Genomic DNA, 18,376 nt, shown 5'->3' with positions numbered 1-18,376 from the left:
TTCACCCATTCTCTCACAAAATCAAGTACCAGAAGAAACCCCTAACATTTACATTTTCAAAATTGCCGCCATACCTGTGTTATCTCTATTGAGAAAATAAATTTTCATTTTTCGAAAAACTAAGACCGTGAAAAGTTTTCTTACACCAAGAGCTTTAAAACGAGCCCCTACAGGCCCTCCTTAGCTGGGTAGTCTGCTAAGTAGATCGATTTTCGGCTCGATTTATCGATCCCGTAGTCGATATGCCCGCCACTGCAACCTAAATCCTAACAATCCTAGAATCCTAGAATTTAGTTTGCAGTGGCGGGCATATCGACTACGCGATCGATAAATTGAGCCGAAAATCGATCTACTGAGCAGACTACCCAGCTAAGGAGCGCCTGTGAAAATGAGCCCCACAATGAAGCATTCGGCCAGAAAAAAGTTTAAAGATTTGAGAGTCCGAATATCTGTCCCCTAGGAGCGTTCTAACTTAATCGATAAAAACCTACGTTGTTGATAAGGCTAGAGCTAGCGCTCGTGTACGTATATAGCTAGAGGTCTTCGGAAGACCTCTCGTTTCGCTTCCAAACGTTAGCGTCAGCGTCATTCTATCATTGCCATTTGAGAAACGATACGAGGTGAGTGTACTATTCAACGATGTTGCATTGGCGCGTTTCCTACTGTCAGATGGAGTTTTCACCATCAAATTATTTTTGCACAGGTATTGTTCGTTGGTAATGGCTACTCCTTCAACCGCGACTATGCCATGAGCCCTTTCCGCAGCGTGGAGTTGTACAACGTGATGGCGGAACTGCTGAACATCAAACCGGAAAAGAACAACGGAACGGAAGGGTCGCTGAGAGACGCCCTCACACGACCAAAAGGTCTGAATACCACCCTGGAGAGGATCGCCCGCCCACTGGATGGTTCCTTCCCATCTGGTACGGAAGAATACAACTTCCAGCTCGCTAGCGACAGTACAGAGTGCAGATGTGAAGACGAACATGTAAGTTGAAATAGGTATTATTCCTTTCAAGTTGCACCTGACTTTTGACCCACTTCGGTCCTTCTGCAATCCGTCATCAAAATGACCAATTTTTGACTAAACCAATTGATTAAAAAGAGTACTCATGGTACACATTTTAAATTCATGACTACAGCAGATAAATATGTCGCTTCCTTTAAAATTTCTTGTAATATCTAGCAAGTTTTCTCGTCCTAGAATATGTATGAAATATGAATAACATACTGTACGCCTGACTTTAATTTCTCCATAAATAAAGATGCCAAAAAAGCCATCTTGTGAAAAAATTCTAAGTTACGCCACATACAAATCACCAGCGGTTTTGCCCTACAGTAAACTCATGCAAAGTCAGTTCATGTTAAAAACAGTCGTTTCAGATAACACCAAATATCAGAGTAATTCCGAGTGATCCATTAGCTCAGTTGTGGGTTCGAGTCCTGTATGGGTCACTTTTCATTACATACATTTCAAAAAATATAAATTCGTATAGTGAGGTGAGTCACAATTTTAAACCCATCAAATGTCGTTTAGGGAATATTTTGCCACAATAAACACTGTATGTTTTCATATTACATTACCGAGACCTTCAAAGCAGTGTAGAGGTATAAAAACGTTTTTGCAGCGTGCTATTTTAACCCTTTGAGTGCTGTAATTTTTCCCACCAAAATTTCAGCGCAACATTTTACCAATTTTTGTGAATTTTTCTGTAATTTTTTTCGATAATTTTGGATCAAATGGACATCACGTTTCATTGGCTACAATTTTTTTTCAAAATTTTGGCAAAAATCTGAAAAAAACTGACTGGGGTACATTTTGTAAAGGTGACAAAAATTGACTTTGGCGCTCAAAGGGTTAACAGAAAATATGTATGTAAACATCGTCAAAATCATAACTTCCCATGAGAGTACAGTGGGGTAAAACCTGGTCCTTATGTTACTATGAACTTTCGCGCTTGCCGATACGGGTATATCTGGAATTATATATATTCACACATCCTTTTTCCTCTCTCAGCTTGACAACTATTTTGATATCCAGACTAAAGACATTCAATATTTTGACACTCAACGGTTGAACTTGGACGGAAATGGGGGTAAGTATCAATACTTTGACACATAGCTGGGAAACAAACATGGCTCATAAAAGCATCGTTCCTCATCGAAAAGAAAGTGAAAATTTTCTAATTTCTACCGCGAAATGCCTGATTACACCTCGATTGGTTAAGTCTGTATCTGTCAGCTATAAAGGAGAGGGGAAACAGTTTAGCATTCTGTATTGTTATTTTCAAGCATATATGTACACACGTCTATGGGGCGCGTATATAGACGCAGAGCGGCATAGACCACAGGTGACTGTGGTCCATTTGACATAATCTTTTAACACATAATGTTTTTAATCTCGATGCCAAATTGAAGATTAGCCAGTTCCTGTTCAGATATGTGAAGACGAATATGTCTGATTGATATATTGATTGATTTATTGATGTCTAAGTCATCGAATGCTTTTCAAACCAACAGAGATCGCCTCTCAGAGAGAGCACGCCCCATGGGGAGTTCCAACCATCTTTAACCTGACTCATGAACAGCCAGGCAACTACACTCTGATCTACAACCGAGAGTACATCGTCGGATGGGACAACTATCTCAAGGCGCCGAAGTTTGTCTCCTTCACACTTGAGAAACGGGTATGTGGCTGTGTAATAATAAGCTTATTATAGCATACATGATTTGTATACAGATGAATTACCATCATGTAATTAACTCACCCACTTTTTGATAGATGTTATAACCGTCAGATATATTAAAGCTAACTGTGCTCTTGATTAGCTTATTGCCATTCCTGACATTCAGTAGCAATTAATCGGTTCTCCCTCTAGACTGAACGATCCGTCACCCGAGGGCGCTCTCTACGCCCCCACTTGGGGAGCGTAGAGAGAGCCGTCGAGCGACGGATTTTTCGTTCTAACTGGCTGCCTATTGCTACTCTTACAACATGAGCAAGACATCAAACATAAAAGGAACTTTTCAAATGTTGCAAACTTGAAAAATCCGGGACCTTATCCCTTCCAAATGACTAGACTGTCCTCTGCCTTCTATTGATTAATGTACTCATCTTTTTCTTGTCTTTCAAAGTATTCGACCAGGTCCCCCAACTTCAAAGAAATCAAGCACTGTATCCGTCAGGACGTACGTTTGATGGATGCCTACGAACCAAAGTGCTCAGACTACAGGCTCTTGAATCTCCACAACATCACCATGGGCTTCTTGATGCATCCTAGTAAGAAGTTTTCACACTTAATTATTCCAGTTATAGTAAATAATAATAATAATAATAATAATATAATAATAATAATAACAAGGCAGTATTGCTGAAGGCAATGAGTACTTGGGCCGTGATAGAGTAATTTTGAGGACAATATATACTACTATTCAAATATGGTCTTGAATTTCCTCCTGTCAATGAGGTCATTTGATTAACTGGTTATTAAACGAAGCAATGGCATGACAACGGCAAAATATGTCTAGCAACTTTTGTGGAGTTTGAGGCAGGGGTTCTTTATTTATAGCGGGAATTGCTTAAACTCCTTAAATATTCAAATTACAGCAAATTTCTTTTGTTCTCGATGGTAGATGTCTAATATTTAGATGGGCATATTTAGATTTCTACCCTATAGTTATCCCTATATACCAAAAATCGGACATCCAGCTCTATTGGCTTGCTCAGAATTAGATATGCGTATAATTAATGAGGTACAATATGTGGTGTCATAAGGTGTCCCATCATACCATTTATGAAGGGTGTAGCACTTGTGTTTACTGAGTTGTGGACAAATATATATATTTGAGGTCAAAGGTCATCGAGGTCACGTGACATTTTGTCAAAATAATTGTATTGCTAAGTTATTCCTATATACCAAAAATCAGACCTCTAGCTCTATTGGCGCGCTCAAAATTATATATGCGCATAATTAATGAGGTACAATATGTGGTGTCATAAGGTGTCTTATCATACCAAATATGAAGGATGTAGCACTTGTGGTTACTAAGTTGTGGACAAATATATATATTTGAGGTCAAAGGTCATTGAGGTCACGTCACATTTTGTCATAATAATTGTATTGCTAAGTTATTCCTATATACCAAAAATCAGACCTCTAGCTCTATTGGCTCGCTCAAAATAAGATATGCACATAATTAATGAGGTACAATATTGGGTCATAAGGTGTCCTTTCATACCAAATTGAAGGGTGTAGCACTTGTGGTTACTGAGTTGTGGACAAATATGTATATTTGAGGTCAAAGGTCATTGAGGTCACGTGAAGTTTTGTCAAACAAATTATATTGTTAACTTATCCCTATATACCAGAAATCAGACCTCTTGCTCTATTGGCTCGCTCATAATTAGATATGCACATAATTAATGGGGTACAATATGTGGCGTCATAAGATGTCCCATCATACCAAATATGAAAGGTTTAGCACTTGTGGTTACTGAGTTATGGACAATAATGTATATTTGAGGTCAAAGGTCACCAAGGTCACATGATATTTTGTCAAAATGTCTGAGATATAGGGCCGTTCACAGTTTACGTCACTGTTCTCTCATTAATATGCAAAAATAAATATTTGTCCGCATTTTTAGATTACGCTTTTGAAAATTACGCATGCAAAAACGACGTAAATACATCTCAGTGGGCGACTGCTAGTGTAACAGTTAATACTAAAAAACATATTCACGACTCAGAGTACAAGCTGCAAAAACAGCCACGCATGCAACATTGATAAAATTTGTCCGCATTTCAAGCTGCGTGTCCGATGTCGCGCGCGTACAGCTATATTTAGTAACAGACCTGTAACCGTGAACAGCGCTTTTGCGTGAACCGATGGACTCAATGATGGACTCACGGACGGATATGAGCCAATCTATAAGCCCCTGGACTTTATCCGTGGGGACAAAAAAACTGTGTCACTGCATCCTTTAGGCAATATGAATACGATGAGAAACTAAATTTTTATTTTTCTTGGCATCATACATGCGAATCTATGGAGAACTGCCTTATACATGGGAGTCTATGGAGGTGCACAGTCGCTCGAGAGTTATTCAGCTCTGGGACTAGTCGCCCCATAGACGAGTATACAGAAGCGAGCGAGGTATTTCTCGCTTCTGTATACTCGTCTATGGGCGACTAGTCCCAGAGCTGAAAACTCGCGAGCGACTGGGGGAGGGGTAAACTAAAAAGTCCTCTAACACGGCCAAATTTGAAAGCATTGTGAAACAAATCGACGTGCATCTGTATGGGGTTGGGTACTAGGCGTGAACGGACGCACGGACATGACCAAACCTATAAGTCCCCTCGGACTTCGTCCGTGGTGATTAAAAACAACGCAACAGTTATTACAGCTACACCGGCGGTAGTTTCATATCCAGAGCCCCGTACGGTCTGCCGCCGTCGCTTGAAAACAATCTCATGCACCCGGCCATATGGCAGCTGGCCGGATGCATGACTTCCCGGAGAAGGCGAGCTGTCATGTTCAAGCTCAGGATTATTTGTCGATCAAATTTCAGTAAATTTACCTTACCTAGATGAAATTTTGTCTATAGGCTGAAATTTCGCCGAAGTTTGACAAAATTACATCGATTTTTCAGGTTCATATGCGACATTTTTGAGTTTTGAGTGCAGACAGAAATAAGTTTTGAGGCAACATGGCTGCGACCCCATGTTGACCCCTAGCCCTGCGTACGATGCTATGTGCTACAGCTAACACACAGCATCGTACGCAGGGCCAGCGAGAGAGTTGCCGACATCGACGGTTATTTACGAGAAGTGAATAAAAGACTGTCATTTTTGGAAGCGATCGAGTAGCTGAGGTAGGCTGGGATACGACTTTGGCCCAAGAACGCTGAATTTCGGCAGTAATTTGGCTTTTTACGTCAAGTCCCAAAATGGATTTGAAGTCACCGACCCTACGTACGGGTCTTTGCAGGGCTGTGGTGAGCGGAACACACAGCATCGTACGCAGGGCTAGTTGACCCCAAGTGAAAATGTGTTCGCGATCAAATCTTCCTATATTTTTTTCAGAATTTTCAACAAAATCATTGCTTCTTACATCTGTTGTAAAATATAAAATACTAAAATAAAACTGCGATGTGCCATGTCTCCAGATTACTAAAATATCGTTCGTTGACCGTTCGACGCAAACTTGTGACGCAGTCGAAATTCAATACTGACCGCCAAAAAATAATCTTAATGAGACGAGATCAGTCTAGACATCCGCCAAATTATCCAACCATTCGCATTGGAGTTCAGCTCGCTTAGAGTATCATAACATTTTTCGGCCTTCTTTTAGATCGACCCTAATATCTCCCATTTAGGAAATAAATACACAAGCTACCTCGACAAAACTTCGTGCACCATCCAAGACCAAACGCACTACAAATCTGTCTTGACGTCATCATCTCCTTACATGGTAATCGGCATACCGTATTTTTTAGCAAAGGGGACACAGAATACGTCGGAGTATTCAGTTTCAAAACGTATTACATTGTGTGATGTTGTCAAAAAAAGTCATGTTACTGCAGTGGTATAAATTACAAAACACAAAAGTTCAAATCAGTTTATTTTGGACTGGCTTTACCCAACATTTCATATTGTTTCTTATGCCAGATTTGACCACGTGCTTACTGGCGACCCCTTTTCATGCAAATTTTGTGTCAAATGATGTGTTCCCCTGGAAAAACAAACGTACGATTTCTAAATGAAGGAGGCGAAATTTGCCCTCAAGACGCAAAACCACCCCTTACGGGTGTACCTAGCTATTTTTAACGAGCTTCTCGAATCTGCAGCTCTATTTCGAAATGATGGTCTGGTTTTCTCAGCTCAAGGATAAGTGTTCTCCATCGCTGTGGGCATTACTATTCTCAACCGGGGGTACAGTTTCCAGTCGTAATGTTTTTCATTGTGTCCGGGATATAAAACCTTTCCTTTTCAAACTTTCTCTTTGATTAACACTAATCCACATCTTGTCAGTGATTAAACATGTTTCAAGTTTAAATGTTAAATTCTGGTCTCGAGCCCTCCTGTTCGACCAAACCGAAATTACCCCTCCCACTTTGGCTCGTCCAGTGGGTGTAGCAAGGGTCGTGCCATCGCCTAGGAAACGGAGGGTGCATTAATTGTTGCATTTCGATGCACATTTTGATTATATTCAGAAGATTTTGTGGCCAAAACTCAGATAGAGAAGCATTTATATTCACATCTCACTTATTCAAGACTGGCTGAGAGCAGCACTTCCATTCAGTTAACATCATTACGCCATTTATTATGCCAAGAAAGATGAAGCCAATACATTTTGCCCTCCCTGGTCTCAGCCAGAAATGGTTATACCTTACAGTTTTTTCCCACGGAATGAAAACAAATGTACTTGGGCTGAGGCCCAAGTACAATAATATTTGGTTCTTATATAGCGCACATATCCACAAGTAGATGTGATCAAGGCGTAATTATTCCAGTTATGGTAAACTTTCTCACTTGACGGTTTCAAACGGGTTTGAAGGCGTCACTGCCGTATGCGCTTCGAATGACGACGTAAATATGCTGTCAGTGAGATCAAATGATCCGCCCCTAATGCAAAATAAGCGTGTCGGCCATGTTTAGCCGGCCACCGAACTTCCGCAGCGACTACATAGTTTTTGCGGAGCACATTTAGTTGCGCAGCCAACAGGTCAAAATTGTGTTGGAATAAAATCTTGAATACACTAAACAGTGCCAATGTTTTCTACAGTCAACATTTCTGTAGGGAAAACCCGATTGAATACATTAAAGAGTACACACGTTTTCTACAGTAAAAATTTCTGTTGGAAAAAAAGATCTTAGACACTTAGCAGTACCCATGTTTTTCACATTTCAGCCAAGGTCTTCACCATGGAGGAACAAATGGACACTCTCTTGACCTCTAACACCGTACCCATGTACGTGAACTTCTACGAAGGTAAGTTAATGCGTAATATATAGAAGAGACAAGGATATCAAGTTCATCGACAACAGGAAGAATGTCCCACTCATCCAGCAAAACCGAATATTTCGTATCAATTCCGTAAAAATTATCATGCCATCAAAATATGGATTATTAGTTCTCTGACCTTGAATTTAAGCATGACTACCTTTTCCTTTTGTCGTTTTTATTAGTTTGCTTAATATTTCAGGGATAATTTGTACGAAAATGATAACCTATATGTTTCCATACAAAAATGGCGGATAGGGGTAACTTTAGTGGCAAGACATTGTATGGAGGAGATATCGATAAATGTTAATGACCGTTGTTCTTACTGACCAGGCATCTACGAGTTCCTCACTGACAAGCTATACTACTGGGCGGATGAATTCAATGGTATCAATGTGATTGTCGGACCCATATTTGACTCCAATCACGACGGCTTGCTGGACAAACACTCCGACCTGGCTACTTTCAGGTGAGCCTTTCGCATCAGCTCAAATTTTATCTTTCAAGTAAGAAAAGGAATAGAGGAAGGTTTTCTGGCACTGTCCAAAACATTGAAGATTTTGACATGCTGCATTTTGACAATCTGTGAATAACTATCAATTTATTCGTGTGATTGGTTCTGGGTTTTTTTTGTGTCATATGCCTCTCTGAAATTTCAAATTCGAAGTATTTTATTTTAAAATATGGCAAATGAATTATTTTGACTGCTTACCCGCCAGAGTTTCAGTCCGACAGTACTCTCACTGTCGCATCATGTGTCCTGAAACCTTTGTTACCGACATATCATTAATGCCACACTTGGACAACCCTGATCATGCAGATTTCACTTTCTCTGCAAATGTTACAGTGCCTGGGTTGGCAACACGCCGATGCCCACTCACTTCTTCGTCATCCTGACACGGTGCAGCAGGGGCACGCAAGTCAGCCAGTATTGCCGACTCGAAGACCGGGAATACATGTCTTCATACTTCCACACTCGGACGGCATCAAGACGTGCACGGTAAAGACACTTCATTATTCACCACTGTGGAATTCTGTACAAATTGTTTAAATCATAGAAAAGACTATACACCATCCGAACAACATCTATCGTCGTTGAGTATGTGACAGTATCAAAAATGGTGGACTCCGTGGCAAATTAAATATTGACCCTTGTACGGCGAGCAGTCTCATCGTTAGGCAAATGTTTCAAGTATAAAAATATCCAATTAAAGCTGCAAAGTCTCCACGTGTTGGAATGATCCCTGTCAAAACTGTAGGGCCTGGAGCTGAATTCTTCATCCCTTTTAACAAAAGTAAGGTTTACATGAGTTCAAGTGTTAGGAAGTTAGTATCTTCAGTAATTTTATACCGCCAAGCTTTCGGTGTAACTGCCTTTATTGGCCTTTGGATTATTATTGTTTGCAAGACTCCTTCGATTTCCCCACATGGATCATCCGAAGGCCTGAAGACACTATGCCTTTTATTCTTTGCTTTTGCTTAGGTTGACATTTTAGATTCTTGATGCATTTAATTATATGCGCAGATGAGTTGTATCGAATAATAGACTTGCAATAACTCTGATATCAAAATGAGAAAGGAAAACGTAAAGTTTGTCAAACGACACAATTTTCCTATCTCTGGTTTGTTTCCGATTGTCTGATACAACTCCGCTTTATTTTTCTTTTCAGGCGAAGAACACTTATAATTATGATTATTTGATCAGTCACTTTGCAAGTATTCACGACATCGAGGAGGCGACCGGAATGAGGTTCTTCCCCGACCTGCAGTTCGAAGACCATCTTCGCTTGTCCATGCTCACACCGGAAGTCCTGTGGGAAGACAGGTACTTCAGAAATGATTTGTGGGATTAAAACATGACAGCAGCGTCGTGATTCGGTGAAGTTTACCAGACGCCTTCAATAATCAACTACTGATTGGTTGGGCGATGATTGAAAGCTTCATACTGATTGGTCACTTCAAAGAAGGTCCCATTCAGTCTAGAGGGGAGGTCAAGCCCGCTCGCACATGATTACACACCCCAGTCAATCAGTAGTTGCTCGTTTATGAGATGGTGAAATTAGAATAAATTTCGAGGTGTACATTATCATTTGTCTGTGAATAAATCGCGATTTGAACTTTTGAATAAAAATCAGGGATAACTTTAACCAAGCAAAAATAGGATTTCATGTATACAGAAATAAATTGAAAAGCCAAGGTAAATAATAAACAGTAATGTGTATTTATGACCGAAAACATTTCGATGAAAAAAACCCAACTTTTTAGAACTATTTTAATCAATGAGAAAAACAATCAGTATTCAATCACGTGTCTTTATGACCAATTTATTTTATACCCAGGTGGAAAAAAAAACTGTAGCATTGAATGTAAACAATATTTGCGTTGCTTCATCTAGAGTACTGTTACAGATTTTATGAGGTAAGGCCAATAAAATCGTATGAATCAAAGTTAGATCAGGATATTAGATAGCATTCAACTTCACAAAAAATCCCACCAATATAACCACGAAAAGAGTTGTTGATATCAAGTATAGACAGAGCAGGCATTAAACCAACCCTCCGACGGCATAGTTTGCTGTACAAATTCAAAAACCTGCTAATTTTACGTAAATCTCTGTTTTGTTTGTGGACACCATTTTGTTTTTGTTTTTTGTTTTATTTCACTCATTATCAAATTCGTTGGGTTTGATATTTTAGTGGCGATGAAAACAAGCCTTTTAATAGCATAGTATTAAATGCCTACTCTTCCATTTTGGTTTTCATCCGAACAGTGTTCCCTTATGTATAATCATGTCATGTATTTGTTAGTTTTTATTTTTCTTCATGGAATATGTCGCCCCCTGTAGTTGTAGGTTACGTTAACTTTCACTTTTTTTTGTAACTCGCATGTATCTTTACAAACAATTTTAAATGAACTCATTGAACTCAATCGTAGAGTGTAAACCAAATTAATGAAACCTTTGTTGAACAATCAACAATCGATGCGTATGTGTTTGAGAACTTTGTGACTATTTGCTGACTTTCTCATATTCAAAGTTTGTAAGTTTTGACGTTTTTAAATTTCTTTTCAGAGGAAACAATCCTTTAATACAAATATTTATTGGATGTATTACTAACTTTAGATGGGTTTAAATATTTTGTAATACGACGTTTGCAACAATCCGTAGTAATATTTTTGAGCAGCGCCTCCGTACAACCTGCAGTGCATCTGCTTTTGTCCTTCGTTTTACTCGCTCGTCACAGATATATGCTGCAGTCGCGCACTGTAGGTTGTCCTGTGTAACAAGCGGAGCGTCGCTCAATGATGAATGCTTCTCAATCTTGTTGCTGATAATAATTGTATCAAAATGAGATTTATAAACACGAGGGAGAGTTTTGTTAACACTTTATAATAAGAATATTGCTGAGTCATAATTGCCGAAATACAGACTTCTCACCACTTCATTTTAGATGTACTTTTTGTAAGTTATATCCTTCATATTTTACTACATGATTATTACAAGCTCCAGTTAAAACAATTATCCTGGAAGATTATAGTTATGAAACCTTGATTACTTTTGAAATATCTTTCGTTCCTGATGTTTCTCGGGGATGTTGTATATATCATTCAATGTATGTGTGTGTGTTGGTAGTTTGATTTCTCCAGGACATGACAGTCAAACTTCGCACAACCATCTCCAAATTCACCCATGTCGGTGTAATAATCGTATTTTTACAGGGGCTGTTGAAAGTGTATGAAGGAATGGGGTAGATAATTAAACTATTAAGTATTGGCTGTAATATTTTATACCAGTAGCTACTAGGGCCCTTCATCCACTTAGGTACAAATGACAATTCTATTTCGAACACTTTTCAGACATATTTGATGGACACAGTTCAAGCAAGGACGTAATAACGCCTATGTTATTGGCTTTCTGCAGAAATCTTTCAAGTGAAAAAGTATAGACTGACAGTGTGACCGATTTTTTCAATTTATTGCCTGGTGCCAGGTAATATCAATGCAGTAGCTATTTGTTTTTAATGATACGTTCAAACATTGTCATACCGAGCTCCATCATAACGGGCTATTTGTACGCCCTTTGCCAGCTTGCTGAGCTAGACTAGGGATGGACGTGTACCGAACACACACAAACTAGACTTGGCTCCTCAGCCTAGCTCCCCTAAATGTCGCCACTGAGGGCGCGTCTTAGATTTACCACTGCAGACAATCTCACCTAAGGGGGAAAATTTACTCAAAGGGAAAGAGGCATTCATTTATAGCTCTGAAGATTTTTCGTATGTTGTTCCCATTGTTCATTTTCAGGGTTCATGTAGTGTGACCTTTGGCGTCATAATGACAAGCATGTATAATATTTATTCCAGTCTTTCCATACACAAATGCTCTGAACTTTTTATCTGGCACAGCCGCGAATAACTCAGTGACATTGTAAAAACATGCTAACACAGTATTTCACCAAGTGACAAACAATGTTAATGTGATGTAAAAATAATTGTCTTACAACAGTGATTTCGCGGCTGACTTGCAGCGTGTTTGCAAAGTTATATCTGTTTGGTCGATTGTCACTATTCACCGCCGGTTAGGGAGTATATTTGTATTATTCAATTAAAACGGTAAGATTCTGCCAACCAATTGGATAACAGCTTCCAAATCGCAGCAAGTCGGCCCTGATTTCATGAAGAATTATCAAGTCTTAGATAGAAGTCTCATTTTAAGTATTGCAAAATTTCTATTGCAGTTTTCAAAAAAACAACCCGTGTTTCCAACTACAATAAAAAACTGACACTATCTCAATATTTCAGATTTTAACATCTCTTATTTTGTAATCATTTCAGGATTTTAAGATCAAAGTATGACATGAATTTTTGAAGGATATGAGACAAATAAACTTTAACATTTTCAAAAAAATGTCATCCTGTCTTTAATTTGTTGGTTTGTCCTGCAAAATTGCTTGATTTGTTTTTAAAGCCCTGTTCACGGGAACTCACAGTAACAAGTTTCCAGCAATATTGTTTTATGACCATGAGGCCAGAGAGAAACATAACTCTTCCTTTGATTTTTTTGGCAAAGTCACAGAGGTAGCGAGCGAAATATTTTCAGCAAAACCTCCCCCTATAGTTACACTGTTCCTGATGACTTCGTTAGATTTGACAAACTGTCCACAATGATAATGACCTATACAGGCATAGGGAACCGAGAAATCTAGTTGTTGTTGTTGGTGGTGGTGGTGATGGTGGTAGTATTGTTGTTGGTATTGTTGTTTATGTTTATATTAGCCATGTTGTTGTTCTTGTTGTTGAGCAATAATTTCAACGAACATAACTATTGTGTTGTTGTTTCAAACGTAATGTGGATGCCCTAAGAAACACTACAAAGACGGTACCATTATTTGACCAAATGCAACCCTCTCAAAACGTATGAAGAGAGTGTTAGTGTACGTTTGTGTACAATATCAACAACAACTAGATTTCTGGGTTCCCTTTGATACAGGCAGTGTTGACAGAACATATTCTGAGCATTTCAACATGCTCCAAGAAGAAAGCAAAAAATAGTAAACATATGCACAACAAAAATGCAATGTGAAAGTATGTATTTGTCGTAATTCCCCCCCCCCCCCTTTACAATTAAACTAATCAGAATTCGCTCAAGTGGAAGCACCTATTCCGAGAAGCAATTTGAACTAATGTTCCTGGCTTAAACCGTATTTTCTCGGTCTATTCCCGGAATTCGAAGCATGTTTTAGAACCCAGCATTCATCCTGCCAACACTGGGCCTCACATAGCCACCTTAGATGTAATGTTGACCATTGAATCTTTCTCCGAAGTTGAATCGATATCCAATTTCGACAAGCATATCCTACATGTATATGGTCAGGTCAATTTTACAAGCCAAACATGGCTTTTTCAACACAATTAGTCGAGTACCATTTGAAAATGTACTCCATAAACTGTACTTTTCTATAGCCGATTGACAAATGTCTGGGTAATTTTACCACCAAGGTTTGGCCCAAACCTAATGTCATAAATATTGAGCGTGGCCCAGTTTACAGGGAATCCGCAATGAACAGGGGGTCAAAATTTACACACCTTTTATACAGACTGAGTACAGAAAGCAAGTGCGAGAATGAAATGCTACACTAAATCGTTACGTATACTGGATGCATAATTACCAGTTTCGGATCAATGTATGTAACCCCTGAACTGTTGATGTGATAATGACCACGGGTATTGGAAATTTTATGCGCTAATTTTGTTTTCGAGTTTCTTTCATTTGGCCTAAGTAGGCCTACCTGCGGCAGAACGACCCCGCGAGTGGCGAAGTGAGCGTGATGTAAGCATGGTAATAGGTGATGTTTGGCATTTATTTTGCCACCATGTCCAAAGTGTTACAAAATGATGAACTCTCCGTTGTTGCAAATACGATTTCACTTATGGGTATCATACATATAGATGTGTGACAGCGTTATTTCAATCGTTGACTATTTGAATAAACAGATTAAAGAACCCCCCCACCCCTCTCCAATTTTGTTCTGAACATTTGTAAGTTTCACCGGAAGCCTTTTCGTGTACTGGTTCACAATTCTCGCAAATCAACGAAGAGTATTAAAAAATTTACAAGTCGGAATCGGAAACATTTTCGTATGGGAGTGTTTTACCGTATAACACGAGTGGCACTAATTTTGAGATAATGGCATTTTCATATTTTTCAAATTTCTCAAAAATCTTAGGTGTCCAATAGCTGAATGTTGCGATATTACAAATTACTCATAAAAACAAGTGTGTAACTTAAAAAGAAAAGCAGATGACCTTGCATTGCAGATCAAATAGACATTACTTCGTCATCCAATTATCCCAAATTAGTTCCAATCGTGTTGTATATATGGAAAAACAATTGTCATACAAATTACACAAATGTGGTTTTGTGTTGATTCTAAAAGCGCAAACGCCATACAGAGTAATTTACTTTTCTTTAAACTCTCGAAGTGGGGGGAGGGGGGATTTCCATTGCAATGGCTCATACGTTTTCCTTTCCTCGTAAATACACTTAAAGGGATATAGTCATTGGAACTGCGCTCATAGTTCAAAAGTCGTATGGGACCCATACGACCCATGGCAACAATGTATCCAAGGCACAATGGTGATTGATGACAGTTAAAACATGTCTGTCATAATCTATCATCGTATAATTTAAATGTTACAGCTATGATGATGAGGTGCATCTTGATATTGTGCACGAAATACATTGTTTGTAAACATGAAACTCGCACAGGCGCAGTTCCGACGACTATATCCCTTTAACCTGGGCGGCAAAACTACGGTCACAGCAGCCAATAGTATAAGTGATAGTTGATTTAAGAAGTTGGATCAGGCTGGCAGAGTTTTCCCTAAAACAGGCCATTTTTAAAATAGAAAAAATTAATGCATTTAACGGTAATTTTGGTGTTAAGGAAAATAAAAAAATTCTACATTTTCTTTCGTAAGTGCAAAACTACATTTATAAGTATGATTAGTCGAGATACTGGTGACCGACGCAAGTAATTGAAAATAGGAGCTATACACAGGGTTACTATGGAACGAGTGTGATAAGTAAGTCAGCAACATTTGACATTCCGTGTAACACGTGTATATATACACACGTCTAAGGGACGAGTAGGAGGCGCGGCGCAGAGCGGCTAACAAGTGACTATGCATGCACCAATTGTTCCGTGCACAAGATTCTGATTACAATGTAGAGCACATGCCATACAAGATATAGCAAAACGGACACATTTGTCCAATGTGAAACTCGTCGAGAAACAAAATTTCAAGCCGGGGGTAAACTTCAAGCCTGTTAGCATGTCAATGACTGGAATCGACGATCGCGAAATTCCATGGTCTCTGCGCTTGATCTTGATCAACCGAGGTGTCAAAAGTTAACAAAAGTAAACACTAGTGGGTAGTGATACTGAAGTCGCATCTTGGATATGTTGCGTTTATTGTTCAGTCAATTATTTCAATTCTTATTCAATTTATTGTTTTCACTTATGTTTATTTGTTTGTTTGTTGTTTGTTTTTGTTTAATTGTTTGTTGCAATTTTGGGGTTGGTGTTTTATTTGTTTATTTGTTTATCCTTGCTTCGCTGTGATTGCATGAGCAGCTGAGACAATATTGTCTCACCAGTGAAACTGAATTAGCTGCTGATAAGATAATAGTTATTAAAAGCATTTCCTTCAAGACAGCTCGTTGGGTGCAATGTTGTTTAAGGCAGCATTCACAAACACCTCTGGAGGGATGGGGAATTGACGGGGGACTTGAAAATATCAGTGGTATGTTGGGGCACTTAAAAAGATTAGGGGCTTAAAACAAAACTGTCCCTGATTGATATGAAATATGTGCTGGGTTGTCAAGTTAAGCTATAATGTTTGGCTAAATTTTGGGTGCTTTGTTTTGTGTATCCATTGCAGTTTCTTGTTTAGCATGCTATTATATTTGTTGTCCGCATTTGAACTTTCAAACATCTTATTTGAACCAAGTACATTTGTAGCAATTGTCAAACACTTGAATAAGCACAGAATTATAATTAGTTAGTTCTGAATCAGTACTGTAAAAAGCTTATTCATAGTTTTCTCATAGACTCCAATGTAAGCTTATAAGCTTATGGATGAATATTTTTGGTGAAATTCCAAAATCAAATTTCTTGTACACATATGCACTCGTAACCACTCTATTCTAATCAAGCACATTACATTTTTGCCAATTATCCAACGTCGATATACGAACAAGTATAGCAAGTTTTATACATACATATTTACATATATACTTACATATTAGAGATGTAGCAAGTTTTGTCAGGGAAAATATTTAATAGTTTACCTGCGGACTACAATGAGAAGTGAAATAATACTTTTCGGTGAAATTCCAATATCATATTTGTTGTCCACATCTTAACTTTCGAACACCCTATTTGAATCAAGTACATTTGTATCAATTGTCAAACACTTATAAAAGCACAGATTTAACGCATTTTTAGTTTGTTAGGAGGCACTTGAAAAAAATCTTATACTATTTTGGACTCCCCCCCCCCCTCCCAGAGGTGTTTGTGAATGCAGCCTAAATGTTTCAAATGTTGCCACAAAGTAACTGAGGAGGGTAAATTTGGAAACAATAGAAACCTTATACAACCGTGCCTCTCAATTTGGTTTTAGTCTAGTTTAACCTTGATCGGACTATAAGCTACATGTTTGGTATAAATTGCATATTTAAAAAATTGTATTAAATGCATATTTTCATGCTACTTGTTAAATATTGGTGATACGACAAGGGAGTTCAACCCCTGTTTCAACCAAGATCGTTTACAATCCATGCACTTTATATGTTATTACTGTTAAGCACTTTATTTGTTAGGCCTAAGAGAGTCTGTCGGGGCATTACTGTGACCGCGCATCAACTGAGTCAATTTTGGCATAAATACTGATCATCCTTTAGGATTCGAGTGTTGTAGGGTACTTTTGAAGTATACAATAACGACAGAAATATTAATTTTTATCAAGAATATTGAGAATCATTAATTTATTAATAACAGCTGCGCGACTATGGCACGGAAACTGATCATCATTCAAGATTCGAGTGCAGTAGGGTACTTGTGTAAGTATACAGTAATGACGGAAATATTTAATTTTTATAAAAAAGTATCCACAATCATAAATTTATTAATTTTTTTACACTCTTGCTATAACTGACAATGCCTTATAGCCCTGTGGCAACTGCAGTGAAATCATTACAATATTGTTTAAGGACTCATAGCATTCTTAGTTTAACCCAAGAGCCAAGGTGTGTACAGCTTAGGGAGCGTTCAGTTATTATGGCCGGGGGTGGGCCACCTCAAATTTGAAAACTGCAAAGGGAGGTCATGTATTTTTCAAACAGCTCAGAGGGGGGGGGTCACTTAATTTTCATAAGTATCCGTCCCGTCAAAAAGCAGTTTCAGTGTTCAGAAATATTCTGGGAGATAAAAATGATTCGTTGCATGATATCATTCTCTGAAGTTATACACCGGTAAATCTGAACAAAAGTATAATTATCTGTCACATGAACATCTTGACTTGACAACTCTGAGACTTGTCTTATTGTAAATCAAGCTCACTGCACTGAGGGCAATGAACAATTCCTATTACTTACATATTAGAGATATAGCAAGTTTTGTCAGGGAAATTATTTAACAGTTACCTGTACTGAGACTACTGGTACCTTGAAAAGTTAGGTGAAATTCCAGTATCATAATTGTTGTCCACATCTGAACTTTTAAATACCCTATTTGAATCAAGTACATTTGTATCAATTATCAAACACCTATAAAAGCACAAATTAATTTAGTTTAGCATTGTAAAAAAATTAT

At 38.4% G+C, this 18,376-nt stretch overlaps 1 protein-coding gene across 1 annotated transcript in view; it reads left to right on the top strand.

The window, feature by feature from the left end:
• The window catches only part of LOC139133143 (ectonucleotide pyrophosphatase/phosphodiesterase family member 3-like), a 47,542-nt gene extending 34,633 nt beyond the window's left edge, over nucleotides 1–12,909 (top strand). Inside the window, exons 18-25 of the mRNA XM_070699564.1 lie at nucleotides 704–988; nucleotides 2,018–2,096; nucleotides 2,521–2,687; nucleotides 3,136–3,280; nucleotides 7,912–7,992; nucleotides 8,338–8,473; nucleotides 8,852–9,004; nucleotides 9,675–12,909. Coding sequence (XP_070555665.1) covers nucleotides 704–988; nucleotides 2,018–2,096; nucleotides 2,521–2,687; nucleotides 3,136–3,280; nucleotides 7,912–7,992; nucleotides 8,338–8,473; nucleotides 8,852–9,004; nucleotides 9,675–9,705 — 1,077 coding nt within the window. The 3' untranslated portion in view covers nucleotides 9,706–12,909. The remainder of the gene's footprint in view (nucleotides 1–703; nucleotides 989–2,017; nucleotides 2,097–2,520; nucleotides 2,688–3,135; nucleotides 3,281–7,911; nucleotides 7,993–8,337; nucleotides 8,474–8,851; nucleotides 9,005–9,674) is intronic.
• The last annotated feature ends 5,467 nt before the right edge of the window (nucleotides 12,910–18,376 follow it).

Source organism: Ptychodera flava, chromosome 5 (genome assembly GCF_041260155.1).
Source record: "Ptychodera flava strain L36383 chromosome 5, AS_Pfla_20210202, whole genome shotgun sequence".
Lineage (NCBI taxonomy): Eukaryota > Metazoa > Hemichordata > Enteropneusta > Ptychoderidae > Ptychodera > Ptychodera flava.
Note: the sequence above shows the minus strand (reverse complement) of the source record. Positions and strands in the feature narration are given on the sequence as shown.